General features: G+C 37.2%; 1 protein-coding gene and 1 long non-coding RNA gene across 2 annotated transcripts in view; one reads left to right on the top strand and one right to left on the bottom strand.

The window, feature by feature from the left end:
• Positions 1-25,959, bottom strand: part of LOC106148033 — a 120,264-nt gene extending 94,305 nt beyond the window's left edge. Inside the window, exon 1 of the long non-coding RNA XR_001233145.1 lies at positions 25,716-25,959. This is a non-coding gene — a long non-coding RNA (uncharacterized LOC106148033). The remainder of the gene's footprint in view (positions 1-25,715) is intronic.
• Positions 25,960-26,070: 111 nt separating this feature from the next.
• Chordc1 (cysteine and histidine-rich domain (CHORD) containing 1) overlaps positions 26,071-26,336 on the top strand; it is a 17,549-nt gene continuing 17,283 nt past the window's right edge. The window contains exon 1 of the mRNA XM_005379722.2: positions 26,071-26,251. Within this exon, the coding sequence (XP_005379779.1) occupies positions 26,188-26,251 (64 nt within the window). The 5' untranslated portion in view covers positions 26,071-26,187. The remainder of the gene's footprint in view (positions 26,252-26,336) is intronic.

The raw sequence follows: 26,336 nt of genomic DNA on the forward strand, positions 1-26,336 counted from the left end.
AAAAACAAAACAAAACAAAAAAAAAAAAAAAACAAAAACAAAAAAATGGCACAAATGTATTTATTCAATTATTGTAGTTAGTAACCCCATAAAGCAGGTAATTTTATCCACATTTTATAGCTATTAAACTGAAATATAGAGAAATTAAGTAAATGTATCAGTGTCATGGAAGTGCAGAGAGCTAAAGGCCATAATAGAGGAAGTTTGAATCGAGAATGGGTACTCTTGGGTAATATCCGTATCTTAGATAGCTCATGGGTTAGAAGTGGTACTAGAGTTATCATTGTTTTCTTGCTCCACAAAAGGTCTTCCAGTCTTGTTCCTTATTTTCATGTACCAATATCCTGGCCGATTAATCTGAGTATTTTTATTACTTACCTTAGTGAATCCCCACCCCCCCGCTTTCTACACTTACCATTATAGAAACTGAGTGTCTGTGTGGACAGTCTGTCATGTGTTAATGGTTTCCAGGCTTCATCGCTAACGATATTTCATGCCATCTCCTCCAATCCCCTTCAACTTATCAAGGAAAATTTCTCCATTTCAAAAATCACAAACATTTCACACGAAAATTCTCACTTTCAAGCTCAAGAACCCCAATTCCGAATGTTCTTCAATCTCTCTGAGCCTTCAGCTTCATTGTCCTATTTTCTCCAGAAAAAGACTCCATATACTTTTTGCTCTTTTCATTTGTTTGATTCTGACTTGAACAACACTATGCAAACCAAGTGGACCTATCAGATATCCAGAACATTCACCTGGTCATACTAGACTATACATTCTTCTCAAATGTATATGGAACATTCTCTAGAAGAGGTCACAAAACAAGTCCTAACAAATGTATGAAGATTTAAAACATACCAAGCACCTGGTCTTCCTGCCATAGAGTTAAAATAGAAATCCACAGCAGAGGGGCTGGGGATTTAGCTCAGAGGCACAGCACCTGCCCCGCAAAGGCAAGGTAGTGAGTTCGATTCCCGGTACCAGAAAAAAAAAAAAAGAAATCCACAGCAGAGAAACTACTGGAAAACTGGAAAGTATGTGGAATTTAAACAACACATTCTTGAACTACCAATAAAGAGATCTGGAGGATGCCAGAATACACCACCACATCATGTACCTCCTTGGCATGTAGATTTTGAGCTAAAGCCACTGTGAATCAGTAGAAATAAAATGAAGCTCCAAAAGCAGGACAAAAGTCATTGTGTGGAGGAAATTTACACATAGAAAGTAAATTTCCATTTGAAGAGATGTTTCCTTGTAATTCACCAGGAGCGCCTCCCTCATCAACTAGTTCTTTCTTTCAAAGCCACCAGCTGAAATCCAACAATCCACCTGTCCCCTCCCTGTGTCCACACTCAGGCAGCTGAATAGTCTTCAATCAACTGATGTCTTATAATTCCCTAGGCAATTTGATGTAACTTCTATAAAAAGGATTTCAAACTTCTTTCATCCTTACACATCCTGTTACCTTCTCTGAACACTTTATTCTCAGTAAGTAATTGACTGTGCTTAGCCAGAGTCATCAGAAAAGAGTTCTTTCACCATTCTGCTGCCAAATCTGCCAGTCCCCAGCACTGGTACCAATCTTCTCCTCCTATGCTCTACAAAACATGCTGTGCTTTTCCTCCTCTGAAAGGCCAACTTCTGTATGTGCCATTGGGGTTACAGCCTTTCCCACTCTCTCTGTAATCTATGCAAATGTTTCATACTTTTGTCTTCAGAGCATTTTTACATGTACTATGACCCACAACAACAAAAAAATCACATTTCAACCCAATATATACATAGAATGCATGTATACTATACATAATATATACACCATATTTAAGTGTCATACATAAATACACAAGGCGTATTTCTTACTGTTTGAAGTCAATAATTCATACAAATGACCAAAACAAAAATTTTACAATATACCACTATTTACTGTGCATGGTGCATTGCTATTTTCTTATCTTTTCCATTTGTATTAATGCTGCTCACCGCTCACTAAATTAATGTTACGATACTCCAAGTTGTAATCTGCTGTTTAAACTGCAGTGAATTACTGTTCCCCTATAACTTTATCTCTGAATTAGTCTAAAACAGTTATTTTAAAAAACTCTCACCACCAAGTTTGCCTGTCCATATCCTTTGCATAGAGTTGTCAAAAATTTATTTAAATTCAGTCTCCGCATTCTTTTGCTATTAACTTTCCTGACCAATGTAATCTGTCCCACTACTGCAAGAAAAACTACTTCCCTTCCATTTCAGTTAACACCCTGCAACTAATTCAATGGCCATATTTCAGCCTTCATCCTAGTATTTCAGCAGCAGTACTTGCCAGATCCGATCACTCCCACCTTCTTGAAATAACTATCTTTGGTTCAATTCCTTGGCACAGTTCCGGAGAATTTTCTCTCTTCTGTCTACCCCTTTAGGTTTCTTTCTGATGGCTCTTCCTCAACTGGACTTTAAAGTACTAGAGTGCACCTGCTCATTTCACTCTTCTCTTTCAGCATCTCCCTATCACTGTCACTCTAACTCTTGCTCTAGCTTGCGCTGTCATTGTTGGAATTACCATTCCATGTTGGAGTTACTGATTTTTTTAGGAGGAAACTAAAGCTATTTATAATCCACAGGCTTTTTACACATTATCTATGGTACAAAGTTTTGTCCCCTGGTAAATATGGGAGTGTTCACAACACTTCAGAGCTAAAATCTTCCTCTCTGGATCACTTTCAGGTATGTACAGTTCCATAAGAGAAATACTGCTTTTTACACTCTGTGCTTGTGATCCTGGCGGCTTTAGCACATTTAAGACTGACTGTATAATTTCTGGCATATCAAATAATATCAAGATTTTATCTACATTACCTACTTATTTAAATTCAAAGTTTCCTTTTCCCCTTATATGACTTATGTATCCCTGGAAGCTAACAGTTTCAGTCAGCTGGAAGCCTTTGAAAGTTACATGCTCAGCATCTGAGGGATAAATTTTCATGATGTATGAATTATTACACCAACTATTCCTAGCTTTGAAAATTCTCTGATCTGTTCCAAGAGATCTGGCAGTTTCTTCACTCTTTAATTGCACTGCCTGGAGTGTGACCAGAAACCTTTTTCAAATATCTCCATGACAAAACAAGACTCAGGTTTGTCTTATTGTGTACTTGTTTTCTAAGTATTGTAAATCACTTGGTTGGTGCTTTAATAATATTCATATGATGTGCCAGTAACAAGTATTTGCTCCATTTATAATAACTTTTCATCTTACAAATCTGTTTTACGCTCCTTTGCACCCAATATTTTCATTTCAATGTAACAATTTTTATGAATTTTGAGATACAATTAAGTTTTGAAATTAAACTTCAATCTTCTTTTTGGCTACCAATTTGCAAATTATGTAGCTGAGCTAAGAAATAAACATACACCTACACATAGCTAAGTCTTTGTGCAGTGAGGACCACACAGCAGCTCTACCAAAGTCTAGGCAATGTGGCTGCAAATTCAACATGGATTAAACAATGTACCTCAATCTCAAAATGTTAAAATGTGGAGTCAAATCAATATACTTCAGAGTCAAATAAAAATGATAGTAAGACCTCATTAAAAATTTGCTGATTAAGTTAATAAAATTACAAAGAATCAGTATACATTTTTGAGCAACTACTTGCTTAAACCTTGTAACTTTAAACAATTTTATTATGTATGGCGTATTATATTCACTTACTATACATATGTGATATTAAAATTGGGCCAGATGTGGTGGCACACGCCTGTAATTTCAGCACTTAGCAGGATGAATCAGGAGGATTTCTGCAAGTTTGAGGCCAGACTGAACTACATAGTGAGACCCTGTCTTAAAAAAAAAAAAAAAAAAAAAATTAAAGTTGGATATATGTCTTATATGTGTGATGAGCATACACCTATCAGTTAATAAATATTTTTGTTTTACTGAAACTTCATTCCTCCTCTAATTTCATCACTCTGTTTATTGCCACTGCCTCTCAGAAAGCTTTGTTTTTAGTTATGAATGACTAAAATACACCACGTCTTTAAAGGATAAAATGTCTGTCATTTTTTCCCTGAGAAGTATAACCTGCTGCATCATGTTTGTATTTCTTCATCATATTAACAGCTAAAGCAATGCAAACATCAATAAGACTATGGAATTTTTATTAGCATAGCTAAGATATTAACTTATAAGCATTTGAATTTTATAGATTTAGGAACAGGCAATATAGACAAGCAATATAGAAGTGTGATATGCCATCAATTAAGTGGCCTAGATTTAAAAGAAGAAACAGCCTAAATTATCAAACCACCACAGAATAAAATAGCTAAATTTAGTTAGGAGAAGACTACTCAATAAAACATACATTTATTGGAAGGGACTGACATCAGTTAAATCCCTGTTAATATTATTATTGAAACTGTTGAAGAAAATTCACTCATCCTTGACTGGACTAATTTATGAAGATTAAAAGATCAACAATTCAAAATTGGCACATGTACAGAAATACTTGCAAAAATACATCTTAATGAGCCAAATAATTTCCAACTTTAGCAGTCTTGTTTGATCAGAACACAGTGTTTTATTAATTCTTTTAGTATGTCTACATGGTCAATCAGGTAATGATCTCTACATTAAATAAAATTTCCTCAGCAGTCCAATCTAGGACAATCTAAAAGAAAGATTGTCAGTCTGAAGAATGTACAGAAACTAAATGTATAAGAATTTTACTAGTAACAAAATGTAACAAAATTTAGTAATATAAAGAATAAACACTCCCCTCAATTATACAGTGAACAAAAAATGATGTATCAATATACTGACTAGACTGGTGAAGGAGTATAAGATGTTAAAAATGCAACTTACATAACAAAATGATGCAAAACGTGGTCTTTAAAAACCAACGTGATGATATTATTTTTCTGGAAGAAGCAATACTGACAAAGATTAAAGGTATAGGCTACTGAGTCAGGTCACCTGGTTTGAATGGTATCATATATTAACTGTAGGATCTTAGGCAAGTTACCTGACTTCTCTGCATTTTAGTTACTTCTATCTAAAAGGGAAAATAAAAGCACCTGCCTTATAAAGTTGCTTGTATGATTACATGAGGTAATATATGTGAAGAACCTAGAATAGAACATGGAAAATAATGAGCATTGAATAAAGGTTAACTACTGATAGTACCAACTTAATGTGACTATACTGTTTCCTAAACTGGACACAAAATTGGTCCAGGGCAAGAAGCAAGCATTAAATTTATTTTCAGTTCCTACACTAATATGCAGTTAGTATTCTGGGAAAACTTTTTAAATACTAATGCAACTGTTCCCGGTACCGGAGAAAAACCAAAAAAAAAATAAATACTAATGCAACCTACATTATACTGTATACTAGGAGAATATCATTACTAACAAGATTCTGATAAGGATTCATGACAATGCTTCAAAATTCCTAAGTGAATCATATACAGTATTCCTCCGTATTTTCACAAGAGACTTGCTATCAGCTTTTCAGTTAAATTCAAGATCAGCATTTCCAAAACAGTGTTTTAAGGAACTATTTAAGGAGTTATTATTATTAAGCTAGTACTTTACAAACTTTATGCTCTAATTTATAAGATAAAATATAAGTATATTCTGGATCATCTGAAGACCATCTTAAGTCTATGAACTATGTCATAAATTCAGTATTCAGTTTGTGCCTATAAAAATGCTATAACAAGGAAGGCCTTTTAGTTGTAACAGGCTAAAAAGAAAAAATTATATATAACTAATCAATTTTGTCATTGTGAAGTCCAAATATAATTATCAATATACTGAATGAACAGCAAATTTAAAAGAGTTAAAAAATCGAAACATTAGAGAACTGAGATATCACACAGCCATGTTAAAAGAGTAGTCTTTGCTTTAAAAGAATCAGTATAATTTTCCTCTTGAAAAGTAATTTATCTTTAACATTCGCCCATCAACTAATATTTTCAATATTAATTTTGTTTTATATTTTGAAAATATAAAATATGAGCTAAAAATAAAATAAAATTATACCTAATTTTATATTTTTACATATTTAAGAAGTGCTATAGTAAAATAATTTAAATACTCCCTAGGAATACAAAAGAGTACTTTCCCTTTAAAATGGCTCCACACGTTACTGAAGTAAGAATGAATAAGATGATAGCAAGGCCATCACATGTTAAATATTGCAGTGCTAGAAGGAATTTAGCAGTACAGTGTTTCCTAAATATCCAATACATTCTTGATAATGCAATTATGCCTTAGTATTCTTTAGAGGTGGAACTGGAAAACTGCAGCCAATAGGCCAAACACAACCTCTGATATACTTTATGGATAAAGTAAACAAATACAGTGAGACCATTCATGTATGTATATTTATGACTGTGTCTAAAGGACAAAAAGAGTTGAATAGTTGTGACAGAGACCACAAAGCCCAAAATATTCACTGTCTAAATATATTCAAGAAAAGTTTGCTGGCTTCTGTTCTAAAATTTTCCCTTTCCTTTTCCTGGTAATAAATATATCTTATGATATCTTTACATATTTCAATGGCATCAAACAGGTAACAAAGAAATGAGCCCATACAAATATGTCCAACTGATTTTTGATAAAGTTGAAAGGGGGATTCAAAGGAGGAATGACAGCCTTTTCAAAAAGTGATAATGTAACAATCAGTCATGGATAGAAAAAAAGTTCAATCTAGACTTCATCTTCTTTTATGAAAATATTCAAAACAAATCACAAACATATGTAAAACACTAAACTACAAACTTTTAGGGGAAATACATAGAAAATAATCTTTAAAATTGACAGTTTGGGGAAGAACTCAAACAACACAAAAAGCTAGATTTATAAAAGAAAAATTGATGTATCAGACTTCACAATTAAAAAACTGTCTTTCATAAAAAACACTGTTATTCAGCGTTCCATGACTGTGACACAATACTTGGGATACTTAACTTATAAGGAGGAAATGTTTAGGCTTATGGTTTCAGAAATGTCAGTCCATGGCAACTTGGCCTCCTGCTTTTTGTTCTGTGGCATCAGGGTGAGAGGATGTGCCAGAAAGAGCTTCTTTCCTATCTGCAGCCAGAAGCAACATGACAGAAATAGCAAGCAGCCAGAATCCCGATGTCTCTTCAAGGGCACATCCCCAAAGGATGCACTTTTTCCCCACTAATCCATACCTCTCAAAAATGTCACTGCCTGCCAACAGTGCCATGGACCAACAGAGCTGTGGACCAAGCCTTGCACAGATAGGTCTTTAGAGGGTACATCTAAACTGCAGGCAGCCCTGAGAAGAGGACAAAACAGCAACTGTAAACTAGAAGAAAATATTTGCAAGCCATACAAAAAGCTATTGTCTAGAACACATGAGGAACAAATGACAGATATCTTGTCTATATAAATAAAACTTCTCAAAATTCAATGGTATAAAAATCCAACTGGAATATTGGGCAAAAGACCTGAAAAGACATTTCAATGAAGATAATACATAAATAAAATTCACTGTCATATACAACCACAGAAGAAAAATGGATGGTACTTGAAAAGGCCTCAACATCACTTTCCATTAGAAAAATGAAAGCTAAAATTGTTAAGATTTGCTATACACCTATTAGAATTATGAAAATTAAAATTAAGTATAATACCAACTTCTGACAGTTTTGTCAAGAAACCAGATCATTTATATGCTGCTGATGGGAATGAAAAACAGGAAAGTTGTCATGGAATAATTTGAAAGTTGTGCAATTCCAATACAGTCTAGCAACTGGACCTTAGGGCATTTGTCACAAAGAAATAATATTTATGTTCATCCAAAAACATACAGACAAGTGTGCATTGGTGGTACACTGGTGAGCATAGCTGCCTTCCAAAAATGTGCAAATGTTCATAGTAGCTTTACTTGTAATAAGTTTAAAAAATGGAAATAATCCAAATAATCTCAGTGAGAAAAAGGCTGGACAAATTGTGACACATTCATACTATATAATACTGCACAGCAATTAAAAATAAAAACAAATCAGGTATGTTTTCAATTATTCTGAGTGAGAAGACAATTCTAGGAGAGTACATATTATATGATTCTACTCATACAATATTCCAAAAGTGCAAAACTATAATAAGGAAATAGGAGTGGATGTGCAAGGAAATAGCTAGTATTGGAAGACTGGAGCACTAAGGATGCTTTTAGCGATGGAAAGGCCGCATACCTTGACTGTGGCAATAGCCATATGAATCTATATATATTTCCATAAGATTTGTATAGAAATGCATACACAAGTGTGTATACCCACGCACTACATAATGACATTTTAGTCAGTGATGTACCACATTGGACCCAGTGTCTAATAATGGGATTGAAGAATTCCTACCATGTGGTGATGTCATAACCACAGTACTGCTGTTGAACCACACATCACATATGTTTTTCCTGATGCTGGCATAAAAAATCCTGCTGTGCTCCTGACCATATAAAAGTACATGTAATTATGCTGTAGTGCATACCAGTAATAATTAATAATGATAATAAATGACTGTACTACTGGTTTATATATTTACTATATATACTTTTGTCATTGTTTTATAGTATACTTCTATTTAAAAAATGCTTTACTGTAAAACAGTATGCTGTGTTATGGCAGAAGAAGCCTTCCAGGGGCTGGGGATTTAGCTCAGCGGCTAAAAGCGCCTGCCTGGCAAGCGCAAGGTCGTGAGTTCAGTTCCCGGTACCGGAGAAAAACCAAAAAAAAAAAACAAAAAAAAAAAAAAAAAAAAAAAAAAAAAAAAAAACCAAAAGAAGCCTTCTACATCTCGTGTGTTCCATGTGTACAACCTCTGATTGTACCATTTTTCTTGTGCTGGTTTTAATCTCAAGTTCTTTTATTAATTGTACCTCCAGGAGGAATAGGGAATAGATAGATAGACAGATAGAGCCTAACAACCCATTTCTCAGCACATCCCATTATTAAATATTTCTTAACTGTATCTGCAAAATGAGAAAAGTTTGACTAAGATGAGGGGTTTAGGTAAATGTCAATCTACCTCATTATAATATTTACACTATAGTTTTACATTAAGTTACCATTGGAAGAAATCAGGTAAAGTGTATACAATCTTATCAATACTGCAGGGTGTCGCAGTTAGGCTTTTTTTGCAAAGTGAAACGATACAATACAGGATACATAGTTTATAAGATTTATAATAGTCACCCAAAGAATCATATACTAAGAGTGCAGGAAATCTGTCCTCACACTAAAGGCCAAAGTATCCAGCTGAGGGCCTGGATCCCATGGAAATGTCCTGCATGAGTTCAGCTGAAGACCTAGAGCCCACAGCAATGCCTCCCACGAGTCCAGCTGGAGGCCTAGAACCCATGACAATGTCTCATGCAGGCCTGTTTCACAGATCTGCATTGGGGAGGTCCAAAAGTCAGTGATGGAAGCTAGAAAGTCTATGTCAGCGAGATGAAGGATTTGTGATGTCAGGCTGAGGGATCTGCACTGGAGCCAGGAAGCGATGCTCAGAGTAAGAACCTGAGCTTCCCTTAAAAGGTACCACAGCCATCCTCAGCAACAGTGAGGTCCAACCTCCTCCAACAAGGAAAGCGGAGTTCCCATCAGGAAGCCAACATGACAAGCTCCTCCAGGAGACTGAGCAGTGCAGCATCTTGCCCTCCAGAATCAGGAAGTGATGCTCAAAGTGAGGACCAGAGCTCCCCCAAAGTGAACCAAAGCCATTCTCAGTGGCAACAAGGTCCTGAGCTCCTCAGACAATGAGAACAGCTGAGTTCATCAGGAAAACCGGCATGACGAGCTCCTCCAAGAGAACAGCTCCTTACAGCTTCGAATAGCACCCAACAGCCTCTCTCAGCTCCCAACAGCCTCTGTTCTTCTCCAGCTCTGCCTCTCATGCAGCTGGCAACAATCCTCAGGTGGGCCTCCCACACCCAGCACCACACTGGTTCAGTTCAACTGGGTGTTACAAGTTGACCACAAAGGATTTTTAAATACCAGCATATGAATCTTGAATCATCCGAAACTTAAAAGTTTAATTTAAAAAAAATAAAGTAGAAATAGTTTTCAAACATTGCATCTTTTTCTTACAGCAATTTTCTCTTAGCAGTTATACTGCACAATTTATTCAACATACATGCATTAGGCATCCATGGTGTTATATAATGTCTTTGCACTTAACACTTAAAAACGAAATTTAGACTAAACTTTGCATACAAAGATAACACTTACTGAGAAATAGTATTAAGAAAATTCTACAAGATCTTCAAATTAATTACACCAGTTACCATAACATATACTAGAACTCTGTGCTTAATTAAGTTCCAAATTTAATATAATAAGAATGTTTAAATGTTTTAGTTAATCACAATTAAGTATGTGAACTCTGGATCAGAATAGCAAAGTTTGAATTATATCTTTGCAATTAGTGCCTATAACAATTTAGGCATGCTGATTGAACCCTTTATGGCTATTCACCCTGACCTAAAGCAGTCAGGACAGCTAATGCTCATTTCAGTTATTGTGAGGACTAAAAGCAAAGAGCATGAGACAAAGGAAGCAGTGAGTGTCCTTACTGTCACAGGTAGTCATGAACACAAAAGAGCCACCCTCTTGTCAGCTATTATTAACGATAACATATAACAATATTTATATTGTCTTAGTATTGTTTATGTTACTTCCTAATATTGTTAATACATAACAATATATTACAACTAAAATACTTTTAGATGACCCAAGTCATAATAATGTACAGATTTAAACAATTTAGTTGGCTCTTATTTTAAAGTGTCTGTACTTTTATTTGTATTTAACCTTGAATAACACAAACACTATAGAAATATGTTTACTGAACTATACTTAACTTTTTTGTCCTTGTTTATGGTACCAGGAATCGAACTCAGGACCTTGAGCTTGCCAGGCAGGAACCATGATGCTGAGCTACATCCCTGGCCCCTACACTTAACTTCTGAGGTCATATTTCTGAGAAATATTTCCTTACTTTCAACAACAGAAAGATAAAACAAATATTATGAAACAGGGATTAAAAGTTCAGCCAATGAAGTGTTCATTACATGACAGCTTGAAACTTACAATGCTATCAGTATTCACAATGATTTTTTTCTTCTTAAACACATTTGAAACAGAAATATCTAGAATTCTTCCATATTTTAATGTGAACAAATACTCCCTGAACTGCTCCTGTTAAAGCCTGATGCCCTGCAAAGTGCTTAGAAGATGTTTTCTGCTTTCCCTCTTATTTGAATTTCCCTTTCCATTATATTTGACCCCTTCCTTTCCCACTTTTCACTTTATAGAATTACTTTCCAAGAGAAATGACATATATGAATAAAAATATGTAATACAGCCTGACAACACTTCATAACATTTTTTATTTCTGAAATTCTTTAAAAGTCATTATGACCTCTATTATTTAATCACATTACCTACTCTATTCACATTTTTTTAATTTCTACTTTATAGTTACCATTTTATTTAGTTTTACAAAGTAGATATGGTGAAGGCCTAATAGGCTTTTAGACAGTTTAACCACTAAGCAATATTATCCTCAAGAGTATACTTTTTTAATCCAAGGTGGTTTTGAATAACTAATTGCTCTACCACACCCAGATCTTTTCCCTGAGATCCAGACCTGGATGCCGCATACTCAAATTTACCCCTCACTCCCACTCTTCTTTCAACCTCTGTCTTTTTTCCTTGCTGAAACAAAATATTCAACACTCAATGTAAGAGGAGAAAAAAAGGTTTATTTAGTTCCCAGTGTGTAGAGGTTTCTGTCCATAGTCAGCTGGCTCCAAGGCCAGGGGGCACAGCAGCGTGGCATCACACAGGAGAAACAGTTCATGGCAGGCAGAAGGCAGCAAGCAGCAAGGCAAAAACTTCTCCCGTTTACCCATTCCAGGCTACCCCTCCTTTAGGTGGTGCCACCTACACTGGGCCTTTCCATTATCCACACCTCCAACTATGCTTAATCAATCAATGGACTAATTTAGTAATCATGGACCCTTAATACCAGCATCACACACCCTAGAATCAGCCACCTCTGAAAAGGCCCACCTATGAGTTCACAAGGCCTTGGGGGGATATCTAGATACAAGCCATAACAACCTTAAACCATGCTTTTCCCTATATAAGTACTTTAAAAGTCTATATTTAAAATTGATGATTTCTAAGTGGAACACTACATGAAATATTCATGTTTCTATTCCTACCGTCTATCATAAATAATTTCCTATAAATAGCACATAGCCACTAACAGTTGAATGAATAACTAAATTTTTTTTATTTTGTATGGCTTAGGGAATTATTCAAGTTTTTAGGGAATAATAAATCTGTCTTTCTAATTTAAGATTAATCTTGATGTATAGTCGCATGCTATGTAATAACAGGGACACATTTCAAGAAATAGGAATTAGATGATTTTCCTTGTTGATTAAACATCACAGAGCATACTTGTATATGTCTAGATGGCATAGGTCAGTCACTGGCCAGGGCCTCTTCATGCAAACAAGAGACACAATAGACACAGGCTACCTTACACTGTTGCCAGCAAAAATGGCCTACTAATTTACTGTAAGATTTTTGAAACAGTACAATAGTAAATACATAAGCAACATAATCATTTGTATCACTATCAAGAATTATGTACTACATAAATATCTTTTATTTTTGGTACTGGGAATCAAACTCAGGACCTCATACTTGCCACTGTGCCACTGTGGTATATAGCCCTGGCCCACGTACAAAATTATATGTACTGTATTTTTATTCAGCTGGTAGAACAGATGTATTTACATGAGCATCACCACAAAAACATGAATAACACATTGCACTTTCATATCACTAGGGGAGAAGAACTTTTCATATTTATTATAATCTTATGGGAATAGCATATATTATGCTTCGTTGACCAAAATATTGTTGTGCAATGCACTGCAGGCAGGAAAGAGAAAAACGAGAAAGAAAGAAGAAAGAAAGAAAGAAAGAAAGAAAGAAAGAAAGAAAGAAAGAAAGAAAGAGAGAAAGAAAGAAAGAGAGAAAGCGAGTGCAAGGAAGGAAGGAAGGAAGGAAGGGAAGAAGGGCGGGAGGGAGGGAAGGAAGGAGGGAGAGAGAGAAAGAAAAGAAAGGAAGGAAGGAAAAGAGGGTAGTGGAGACTTTAGAAGAGAGGAGGCAAATAGAAAAAGTCACAGAAACTGATGAAGTAGTACCCCTAAGAAGCATTGCTTTAATTTTCCCACGTTCCTTATACATTAGATTTTACATTAGATTATACATTAGATTTTTTATTTTTTAATTTTACTTATTTTTCATTTTAAAAATTAAAAAACAAAACAACGATGAAGACAAAATCAAAACACAAAAACAAAAATGATACACGACCTCAAAACAAAATGATAGGAATTCACAATGGTTGCTACATTACATATTGTCATCTTCAACAAAGTTGCTCAGTCCACCAGACCTAAGAATATAAGATTGATCAAAGAATCATAATAAAAAAAAAAATTAGAAATTTATCTGGTAACCAAAATTGCTTTGTGATTCTAAAATAAACTTTTGCTGCCACCTCGTGGAAAGAAATAATATTTACATCTTTTATCAATGCTTTAATCTCTAAGGTTTATTGTCTAGTTATCTCTACTTAAATTCTTCATTGTTTAAAGGGAACTTCAACTTTATAAACACCTAAGAGTATTCCTTCTGCTATTTTCATGAAAGCTTAGCTCTAAAACTTAGATTTCTTACCTATATGCTTTTGAACTCTAATATTGTTTTATTATTTGCATTTCTAATTTATTTATTTAACTATGTATTTCTTAGTTTTGCTTGGAATTCTACAGGATAAAAAGGAAATTCACCGATACTTGTGAAATTACCCACTGAAGTGTTTCCCTATCTAGTGTGTATAAATTCATTTCTTCAAAACAATTTTTTTTGTTCGTTTGTTTGAGACAAGGTCTCATGTTGCAGTGCCAGCTGGCCTTGAATTTACTATGTAGCCCAGGTTGGCCTTAAACTCACTAAGGTCCTCCTGCATCAGCCTTTGGAGTGCAGGAACTATGGCCATGTGTCACCATGTCTGGCTTACAAAAATATTTATTGAGTGTCTGTATCAGTCAGGAAGCACCCAGTTTATAATAGTGAAAAAGGAAATAAAAATCACTGCCTGCTAGAAAATGTAACTTAGTGAACTTATAAAGTAAATTTGTATGTCCTGATACTGTAATCCTCTAAAATTTGTTTGTTTCTGGCTATTGTTTTTTATCTCCATAAGTTCCTAGTTTAGTTTTTGTTTGTTTGTGTCTTGTTTTTTTGGTACTGGGAATCGAACTCTGGACCTTACACTTGCCAGGCAGGAGCTTATGCCACTAAGCTATAGCCCCAGCCCCGTTCCTAGGTTAGACATACAGGAAGTATAGGAGAAACTATCTCTAAAATAGGAAGCCTTTTAGAAAATATAGTTTAGAATACTTTGAAATTATAATCATGTATATAAAATTTTGGAGAATCTATAAGTCTTTGCAAATTTTGCGTTGATGAAACTACTGAAAAGTGTAGTACAAATAAGTGTTAGAAATGAACTTCACAATGTTGGTTGGTTGATTCAAATCTGAAACAAGTCATTCAGTATTTCTAAGTATCATGTAAAGTGCTCAAGTTAACGAAAATGAAAAGGCTCAGAAAGTCTGGCATTTAGACAATAAAGGGAATGTCATTTTTGGGAAATGCTTGCCATCCTTGCAAAAGGAAGTCATTCTTCTTATTAACAACAACCTCAAACACTTTAAAATTGTCTTGTATCTTAGTGCAGCTTGTAGTCTATAAAACTCTGAGTGAATATGGTGAACTTCATTTTATGAAGCATTGATTTTTAAAAAAGATGTTCAGTAAGAGTTCATGTACTTCAGCACATTTCAACTTGTCTCCATTAGAAAAACAGAACTGAAGACAAACACTTGCAAGCAAATCATTTATAGTGATTAGCTCAAAAAAGAGTGTGAAACTGGAAAGGAAAAGAAAGAAATAAAATCAGATACTGAGGTACGTTATTGAGCTAATTGCTGTGATATGTACCAGAGCTCAGTTCTTTTAAGACTTCCAGAAATCATCTCAAGTATACTGTCCACATTACAGACAGAATCAGAGAGCGTTCATACACAAGCTTCCAACCCTGTGGTCAAGGGTTGTATTATTTTATCTGTACTCCTCTTACTTCCAGGTTTGATAATCATTATTAGCAAGGCTGAGTAGTTTCTACCAGGTACTTTATATACTGACACCAACAAAGCCTGGGAATGGAGAGAGAAACGCACATGAGGCAGCTGAGATGAGAAGCTGTTGCATTACTCTCCACATTGACTAGAGGAAACTTGTGGACCTTGAGAATGTGAGGTGAAGGGCAAATATGTATGACTGTTAGCTCTTTTCTGAAGCCACTAACATCATACGCAAAATAAAAAGGTAAAAAGCAAAAAGGAGATTTGTCACGTAAGAAAATTTCACAATATTTGTTTGAGAATTTAAATTTCTATCAGGATTTCTGTCCATAGAAAAACCCAAAGATGGCTCACACTAGGAAAACTGTATGTGCACTTGTGCAAGTATACATGACATGTGCTAGAAAGTGAAGATATAAATTACAAGGGGTGTAAATCTGTACCTATGTGGTATAAATGTGCTCAAAGTGAGGAGGGTATTTTGAGCGAGCCTAATGATATGTCTTTCACTGTAATATATTTTTAAAATTTAAATATTCATTATATTTTATCACAACTTCCTACATTTTTTATTATGCAATACCACCACCTCTAGTCACTCAGACAGTTGACATTTTAGTTCCTCCTTTCCTTTGTAGGGCTGGATTTCAATGTACTATTGTTTGTAATTTACTTTCTAAAACTGCAATTCTCCGAGGGCTTGGAATGTAGCTCAGTGGTAGACTGTCTGCCTAAAATGAACAAGGACCTAGGTTTGATTGCTGAAGGTTTTTTGGACGATGATCTAGTTGGACCATGACTCAATCCAAATTTATTAACTATTTTGTTTAAAGATGTTCCGCATTTATCAAAATGAAATATGCAACCAAATTTTGGTAGAATAACTCATAAAATATGCAAACATAGTGTTAACTTAAGTAAAAAATAGGCAAAGGACCTGAATAGCTATTTCTAAAGGAATGCAGACAAATGCCCAGCAGACCCAGAAGACTCCAGCAGCACTAATCATCAGGGATGTACAATGTTTCATCATCTCACAGCTGTCAGAATGGTAACTGTAAAAAATGGCAAAAGATAGAAAGTGTCAGCATGGATTTTAAATTAAATTAAAATTAAAACCCTTGTATCCTGTTGGAGGAAGTGCAGACTTGCTCAGCCTCTGGAAAATAGTGTAGAGTAGTGGGGGTGAACTTATGGCATGGCTGTTATTGTGTTTACCTTTTAAGACAAAAGATGCTAATGTAGGAGTTGTTTTTTCTAAACAGAACCTCAGTACTCGGGTTTAATTGCAGTGTTGTCACTTTGTGATAAGTGGAATTTGGGTTGCAGTTTGGGTGCTTGTCTCTAAAAGGTTCACCATCGTTCATATAGAGCTTTCTCAGAGAATGCCACACACACCCTCCTTACTCTTGTACTGTAAATTTTTACTTTAGCATAACAGAAGCTGGCTGTGTGTCTCAGTACCTTACTCTGAGGTATACAGGAAGCAATCTTTTGTGTTTACCCACTTGGTAGGGCAAAGGGCAAGGTGTGTGCATGTGTGCAGAAGTGTCAAGCCAGGATTTACAGCCACATTATGCTGTGCGGAACAGTTTTTGTGTATGTGGAACAGTTTTTGCATTGTTGTGGTTTGGACTGAGAATGTTCCCCCAAAAGCCTCACACGTCAGAGGCTGGGAAGGAGGCTGGATCAAAGTGGGTGTTGTACTCACCAGTGGATTGATCCACCAATGAGCTCAGCAGCTAAGTGTGCCGTGAGGAGGCAAACCCTGGTTACAGCGGGTCCCTCCCTGCCCTCTAGCTCTCTGCTTCCTGGCCACCAAGAGCTAAGAAGGTGGTGCACACCTGCAATCCAGTACTCTGGGAAGAGAAGGCAGGAGGTTGCAAATCTGAGCTCAGCCTGGGCACCTAAGCAAGATCACATTTCAAAACTAAAAATAATATAAAGAACTGGGGATGTAGCTCAATGTAAAAGCCCTAAGTACAATCCTCAGTACTATCAAAAAAGTCTGTTTAAATTATTCTTCAACGGGCTAAGTATAAAACCCGACATTCTTATGACAGCCTCTAAGTCTATGCATATGGTTTAGAATTTAAATACTTCTCCACCCTTGCCTGGCATTACTTCTTTGTGAGCCCTAGCCCATCTCAGTGACTTTCACTTTTGTTAGGTCTTGCTAAGTTGCCTAGAGTGACTTTGAACTTACAATCCTTTTTCCGCAGCCTCCGAAGTAGATGTGAGAGTGTGTGTGTGTGTGTGTGTGTGTGTGTGTGTGTGTAACAACCACACAAGGCTCTTCAATGACTTTTTAGTTTTCATAATTTTTAGTTTCCAGAATGATACAGTACCTTCCACCTCGGTCGGGACATTTGTCTATTACCTGTGCCTGCACTCCAGCCCAAATTAGGTAAATTCTTTTGTCCCCACTAATTTAGCACAGTGTACCTTTCATTCATAGCACTTATGGCAATTTTCAGAGATTGAATTAATATGCAAGGAGTATTTGACTTATGTCTATCTTTCTCAAGAAATTCAGAAGTATTTCACTTTCGAATACCCCCTACTTGTCCAGAGTAGCTGTCTTCCATCTCTCTCTCTTCCTTCTTTCCCCACCTTTAAATAAATCATCTTCTTTGATTAAAAAAGGAAAGAAACTCAAACATGAGGAGGACAGCCAGACACCCTCTCATTTTGGTTCCCCACTGCACCCGGTATTTAATGCAGTGCCAACACATTTTTACTCTGTACTATTTTATGAAATGAATTATAACCACGACATACAAAGTCTGCCAATATAAATATATATATATGTTTCAGGAAAAGGAAAGTTTGTATAAATACTTTAATACTAAATTTATTGATACATCATGAGATTAATATAAATTACCTTTGGCCTTTACAATTACAAAGTGGTGGCCATCAGCTTCCAGACATTTATTAGTATGGTGAACTGCTACTTGGGTAAGCTTGGTCACTGAGTTGCTGCACATGCATTTTCAATTTCTTCTCAAAGTGTCAGCAGCATAGAAGGCTTTCTATGACACATGACATCCTGTAGGGTCCCTCATACTCAGGTAGTCAATTACTAAATAAACATCGTGCTGTTTTTCTTTTCCTAAAGTGTGTATACATTTTTTGGCAGATTCTGTATATTCTGGAAATCATAGAAGAAATTCTAAAAAGCAAAAGTATACTTTACTTAGCAAATAGAATAAAAATAAGGAAGCACAGGCATACCATACATATAAAAGGAAACATAACAGAGCAAAACTGCACATCTTATTCCTAACCATATGAATTAACTACTTTTTCTCATTGCTGAGACAAAATACCCAACACCCAAAGTTAAAGGAGGAAAGGTTTATTTCAGCTCGCAGTTTGTAGAGGTTTAAGTCCATAATTGGCTGACTTCAAGGCAAGGTGGAATGGCAGCGGGGCCTCCACAGGAAAAAGTTCTTGGCAGTGAAAGCAGGGAAGCAACAAGACAAGTGACATTAGCAGCTTCTTTCCACTGCTTTTATATTCTATCCAGGATACCCTGCTTAGGCTGGGGCCAAACCAATCAGCGGGCTAATTCAGCAATCACAAGCCCTTCATCCCAACATCGCATATCCCAGATCCGGCCTCCTCTGCAAAAGCCTCGCCTGTGAGTGCAAGAGGCTTTGTGGGGACGTGTAGACACAAGCCAGAACACCATAAGTACGGCTAATTTTTTCATACTCACTAATGCTCACACGTTTTACATGCATTAATTTAATCTTTATAACATCCTATGGTTACTATTTCACAGACAGGAAAACTGAAGTTTACGAATATTCAGTAACTTACGAAGTCTTTAACATGTTCTAGATCCGCTTTGGCAACTGAACTTTAAATCACTAATCCCAAGGGAAAAAGCTAGACTGTGAAGTCCAACAACTTCTCAGATTTGAGTCAAGAAAAATGAGAAGCAGTCTATCTTCTGTTTATTAAAAAAACACCCAAAACAAAATGACTCACATTAAATATAAAATATTAAATATATGGCCTGAGGGTCATCAGATAAAAACAAACAGCAGAAGTTAAAGCAATAACATCAAGGTACATTTTTAAGATGAAAATACTAAACGATGTAGAGAAGTCTTTTTTATATGAATAAAACAAATTATGTGTTATGGTTTATATCTAGATGTCCCTCCAAAGCCTCATGAGCTCACAGGGTGGCTTCTGGGAAGTGACTGGCCCATGGGGCATGATAATAGTGGATTAGCAGACTGCGAAGTCTATAATTAAATAAGATGTTAAGAGCTAGACCCTGGGCAAAGGAGGTGGGTCACTTGGGCATGGCTGGGAGGGCATATCTCCTCCTCTACCCACCATGGCCAAAAGCAACTTGCCTCCGCTGTGCCTCTGTCTTGGAGCCAGCCACCAAGCACTGAAACCTATACAAAATGTTGAGCAAAAAAAGTCTCTTCTCCTTTAAGTTGTGGGTGTTGGTAGTATGTCACACCAACAAGAAAGGGAGTAGGACACTATGTAAATATAGAAGACATTCAGCTTTGTAGGATGAATAAGGTAAAGCACATAAAGCACAAACTTCTCAAAACAATCACAATGGGTGTATTTATACATTTTTCTGAGGATTAAATAAATCAAAAATAGAGAACAGTTTTTACTCTTCATAAAGTTATATCAAAAACTGAGTACATATTTACCATGTTTTTAAAATCTGTGTATAGAATAAAAAGCAAACTATTAATTTTACTCCATTAAATCCATCTTGGTCTTTTTTTTGTTTGTTTTTTTGTTTTTTTCCTCCGGTACCAGGAATCAAACTCACAACCTTGCACTTGCCAGGCAGGCGCTGTGCCGCTGAGCTAAATCCCCAGCCCCCATCTTGGTCTTTTTATGATAATCACTGCTATCAAAAATTACTATATCGTCTCTTTCTCCCTCTCTCTCCCTCTCTGCCATACTGGGGATCACACCCAGGGCTTTCACATTGAGCTATATCCCCAACCCCTTTTAATTTTCTTTTATTTTGATAAAAAGTCTTGCTAAGTTGTACAGCCTAGGCTCGAACTTGAAATCCTCCTGGCTCAGCCTCCCAGAGCACCTGGGATTGCAGGTATGCTCCACCACAATTCTTTAATGCCTTCATTATCTTGTTTAATATTATTCTGTGCATTTACATGGATACATATGTATCTACATACTCATAGTTGTTTTAAGGTAATGGATTATAATACAACTTAATTTTTCACTTTTTCCTAATGTACATATCTTTTCAGGTTAGTCAAATTACTCTACTCAAACAATATAATAGTGCCCCTTAATATCTTATTAAAATTCATTCTCTCAATCACTTAAAAGTATTTATTGACTAGTGTTGTGACTTGTGTTTAGATGTCCCCTCAAAGCCTCATGTGATCATAGGTGGGGCTTTTTCAGAGGTGGCTGAATCCAGAGTGTTTGACAATGGAACTGATTCACGAAGCAATGCAAGGATGAAAGGCACTAGGATTATGGATGTCAGCACTACCCACCCTAAGTAGTTTGGATAAAATATAAGAAATAAAAAGAGCTGTGGTCACTCTTGCTGTTTTGCTATTTTCTGCCCACCATGAGCTGTTTCTCCTCTGTTTCTCCTCTGCAGTGCCTGTATGCCATGCCACCCTGCCTTGGAGCCAGCTCATACGGACTGAAACCCCTAGAAACTGTGAACTAAATAAACCTTTCCTCCCTTAACTTGTGGGTTTGGGTATTTTGTCTCAGCAATGAGAGAAAAGTAACTAAGACAAATAGATACTGATTGGTAGACTATGCCTAATATGGTAACTCTCAGTAATTTGTGACTACTGAACACTGAAATGTGACTAGATCAAACTAAGAAATGCTATAAGCCTAAAATATACACCACATACTGGACACTGTACAAAAAATTTCAATAACATTTGCACTGACTATTGAAATATTTTTGATATATTGGACAAATGTACTATTAAAGTTAATTTCACCTTTGTCTTGATTTTCTTCAATGTGGTCATTAGGAAATTTTACATTATATATGTTCTCATATTTGTATTTCTATTGAACAGTACTGTTTTAAGCCATAAAGATACAGAAGTGTACATCCCTCAAGGAAGTAATGTGTAGTCTGGTGAATAAGAACAATAAATATAGCTGGGAGTGATAGTGTACATCTATAATCCCAGCACACTCCCTGCTAAGGCAGGAGGAGCACCATGAGTTTGAGGCCAGCCAGGGTATATAATGAGTTCAAGGCCAGCCTAAACTATAACCTCTTAGGATCTCAGCCCCACAGCATGGAGCAGAAGCAGGGCTGTCCATCCCGCCTGGCCTTGGCTAACACCATTTATCTGGCAGCTAGGGGGACGGGAAAAAGACTGTTGACTTTCCTTCAAAGACTACATATCAGCACCTTGGCTGGACTGATTTGCATTGCTTAAAGCCAATTGAAGGGATAAGGAAAAGTCCCAGCCAGCTCTACACGCATCAGTACATGGAAATAGAGCTAGGTTTTGCCAAAATGGAGACAACTGCTCCTCCTTCAGGGAGAGTCGCCCAGGTGATCTTCCACAAGTGCCTTTAGTTGCACTGCTGTGCTGTTGTGCTGCATAAATCACCAAATGTTTGTCTTTGCCAATCATTCTGACTTTGAGGAAGAGCAAGAACTCACTGGGAGCCAGATCCAGACACGTGCTGATGTGACAGAAATTGCTATAAACATTTGATCAACAATGGGTGATCATAAAATATGATCAATATTTAAGTAAATAAATACATTACCATAAAAAACACATTATCATTAATCCCGCTCAAAATACTCCCCCTTGCTTCAAACACCTATGACATCATTCTTGGCAATGTGCCCTTTACTATGTAAGTTTTTATTTTTAAATATAAACATGCACTGTATTTCTCTACTCACCCCTTGTACATATGCAGACACATGCATACACACACGAATGTAACACTGTACATATATGCTTAGGAAAATAAGTACAAATAATCACTCTAGAGTGATCTTTCCATTTTGGTTAAACTCTTAACTGCTACAAAATTTAAATAGTAAGGCTGAATTCATTTTTATAAATAGGCACAACTTTTTCTCCCATCAAAATTGTTTTTGAGAAATAATTAAAATTTTGAAAAAGTAATGAAATTATAATAATCAATTTTCCAGTAAGAACTGACAATTATTTTAAGATATTTAATTCTCCTGTTAACAATAAACAAGATGACCGAAGTTAAAGCAACTTTTGATGTTTTGGGGGACTGGGGGAGTAAGGAAAGCTGCACTTAAGGCCTGTAAAAAATTATATATATAACAAAAGTTTCTCAGTTGTGGTTAGTACTGGAGCACACACAGTAAGAAAGGTGGAGAGATGGGAGTGAAATGCATTTTTGGAGGGCTGGGGATATAGCTCAGTGGCGTAAATGCCTGCCTGGCAAGCGCAAGGTCATGCGTTTGATCCCAGGTACAGCAAAAAAAAAAAAAAATGCATTTTTTCTAACCGATACTTTCATCACAAGAATGATTATATTTTATAGTTCATTAAAATATAGAAAGGACAAACTTCATATATACTATACCTTCATATTTTCGTTCTTTCCTCTTTTGTTTTTAGATAGGTCTCACCATGTTGCACAGGCTGGCGTCAAACTGAGCTCACAGTTCACGTCATCCTCCAGCCTCAGCCTAATTCTTTTTTTTTTAACATCTATATCTTTTAAATGCCTGGAGAAGGCTTTTATATGTAAATGGATGCATCTAGAGAGACCATATTCATAAATGAAATAAATCAGACCCGCATGTGTAAATACTGTATTGTCTCCCCAGAGTAAGAACCTGAAAGAGGAAATAAAATCTAAAAGGCACAATAGATACAGTGAAAGGGAAAGAAACTGCTCAAAAGGAAAGAACAACTGGGATGAGGGAAAGGAAAAAAGAAAGAAAGATGAGGAAAAACCACAAGTGTTATGGTTTGGCGCTTATTTTGCAAGGGGAACAATACAGGACACATATTTTGTAAGACTATTTATAATAGTCACCTAAAGAATGATATACAAAAGGGTTCAGGAAATCTGTCCACACACTAAGACCAAGGAAAATAACAAAGGGCCTGGATCCCATGGAAATGTCCTGCATGAGTCCAGCTGGAGGCCCAGAGTCCATAACAATCTCATGCAGGCCTGTTTCACGGATCTGTGCTGGGAAGGCCCAAAGGTCAGTGGTGGAATCTAGAAAGTCTGTGCCAGCAGGATGAAGGACCTGTGTTAGCAGCCTGAGGGATCTGCACTGGAGCCAGGAAGCAATGCTCAGAAGAACCACAACTCCCCCAAAAGGTACCACAGCCATCCTCAGCAATAGTGAGGTCCCAAGCTCCTCCAATGATCAAGATGGCCGAGTTCCCATCAGGAAAGCCAACGCAGCAAGCTTCTCCCAGAGACTGGCAGTGTACCATCTTCCCCTCCAGAGCCAGGAAGCAATGCTCAAAGTGAGGACCAGAGCTCCCCTAAAGTGAACTGAAGCCATTCTCAGTGCCAACAAGGTCCTGAGCTCTTCAAAGGATGAAAACAGCCAAGTTCATCAGAAAAGCCAGCATGACAAGCTCCTTCAAAACAACCAACAGTTCCTTACAGCTGTTACCAGCTCCTGACGGCCTCTCTCAGCTCCCAACAGCCTCCTTTTCCAGTTCTGCCTCTTATGCTGCTGGAAACAATCCCCAGGTGGGCCTCCCACACCCAGCACCACGCTTACTCAGTTCATCTGAGGGTTATAAGTTGACCACTACTCATCAATCTACTACAACAAGACAGCTAAGATACTTGTACTACTAATTTCTATTGTGTTACTGAAAGCAACAGCTAATGCTTAATTGTTTGATCAACCTTACAGGCCTATATTTGTTTATCTGAGTAACTAACCTGAAGATAACAATGTACAGTACAACAACCATTGTTAATTTCTGATCACTTTATCTGAAATTCTGTATTGCTTTTGTTTTTCTGTTGTTTTATTTATATCTGTGTGTCTGTTAATATGTTTCAGTTCTTTTATCTTTAAAATAAAAAAAAATTTAAAAAAATAAATGCCTGGAGATAGGACATCAAAAATCAATTTACTGAAGGGTTATTTTAGCTATTCAGTATATACTGATGGATAGTGGAATTACTGACTTTGGTATTTTGTTAATACGATGCCTGATGAAAGTGGAAACTAGGATCTTTTGGAAAGCAACTGGCAATACATATGCATATATATACATATATTTAAAAATCTTAAACTTACTTTAAAAAGGTTTATGCTCTTTACTCCAGTACTATTACCTCTCAAACATTATCCTAAGAGGGCAATTTTAAAAAAAGAAAACCAGGCCAGGCCTGGGGGGGGGGGTTGGGGGGAGGGGGCACACCTGTAATCCCAGCACTGAGGCTGAGGCAGGAGGATAGCTGCGAGGTCGAGACCAGCCTGGGCTACAAAGTGAGCTCAAGGCCAGCCTCAACTGCATAGTGAGACCCTGTCTCAAAAAAGAAAAAGAAAAGGAAAGAAAACCAATATACAATAAATTGGTCACTGAATCTTAGATACAGTTGACAGAGTTGGTTTATTAAAGAAAATTAAGTTACAGTACATATTCAACAGAATACTTTGGAACAATATTTATGAAATATAATGAAGTATTCATGTTAGGTTAAATGAAGGAAACAACGTTTTATATATCTATGTCGGGATCACTACACAAAGCTTTGATAGTTCTAGGACAGAGAGAAGTGGCATAGAGAAAAAGGAAAACTCTTTTTTGTTGAGGTGGGAGGACTGTGAGCAGTTCTCTAACAAACTGACCACTACAAGTCATTAGAAACATTGTACAGCTTTCTGTTTGCCTGTTACAAATACTATTTTAAGAGTATTCAATATCATCTCTTACCAAAAGTGCTTCTTTGCAAATGCCCCAAGTTTGGGAAACTGGAGTTAGTGTTGTCTGAACTGCCTGTTAATTCTTACTGTACTTTTTATAAAGTACTTGCAATTTTACTGTGAGTTCCAGAGCACAAAACTGAGTACTGACAAATCCGTTGAGCAGGAGTTAATCTGACCATCGACTATCTCCCCAGGATCTTGGAGTTAACTGTAACCATTTCCAGAATTACCTGACCCTTGTTTTTCTTTTGTACCCATTACTGTTAGGTACTTTATATATTCAACGTGATTTGATCGCAATTGTTCAGTTATTTAAACTTTAGCAGATGCCTGCATATCTTCAGTGCTCAAGAGACAAGGGTAGTGGTAGCGCGTCTGCGCGCGCGAGCGCGAACACACACACACACACACACACACACACACACACACACACAGAAATCCGTGCACGATTGCTCTGATTTACTAACGTCCTACATTCTGCGCAGAGGAGTTGAAAATAATACACGGTTCTGCACTTACTCTCAAGCAGCTAAGAGATAAAGGTCAACATCCGTAAGTAATTACAGCCTCCCAAAGGAGGCTAGGAGCAGTGAACGAGGAGAGTAGTACACTTTCGTCGCACGAGACGCAGTGTCAGTGAGTAGAGACCAAGCCTGGCAGGGCGCCGGCTCCCACGTACTTTTTCCTCTCTGTTAAAGCACCTCCTCTACATGACCGGGTTTTCCCCGCGACCCGCGCACGGCCGCCTCCGTCCAATCCGGCGCGACGCCAGCGCATACGTCACGACGCCGTCGCTTCCTCCGCCTCCTCCCCTCTCTTCTGCGCCTGCGCGACCGGAAAATTCGCGAAGGTTCCTGAAGCGGAACCGGCCGTTTCCGGAAGTCGGCAGCCGCCCTGGCTGTGTGAGCGGTCCTCCCCGCAGAACAGTTGCGGTCTGGTAGTCCTGCGGCTCCCGGCGTGCTGCCTCCGCCAGCGTCGGTGGGAGAAGGAAATGGCGCTGCTGTGCTACAACCGGGGCTGCGGCCAGCGCTTCGACCCCGAGACCAACTCCGACGGTGAGAGCGGCGCCCTCAGCCCTCCGGGAGCCCGCGAGCCCTCGGAGCCTCGCCCGCCAGCTCCCCGCGCCGCCCTGGCCGGCCG

Source organism: Chinchilla lanigera, unplaced genomic scaffold (assembly GCF_000276665.1).
Source record: "Chinchilla lanigera isolate Chin_1 unplaced genomic scaffold, ChiLan1.0 scaffold00013, whole genome shotgun sequence".
Lineage (NCBI taxonomy): Eukaryota > Metazoa > Chordata > Mammalia > Rodentia > Chinchillidae > Chinchilla > Chinchilla lanigera.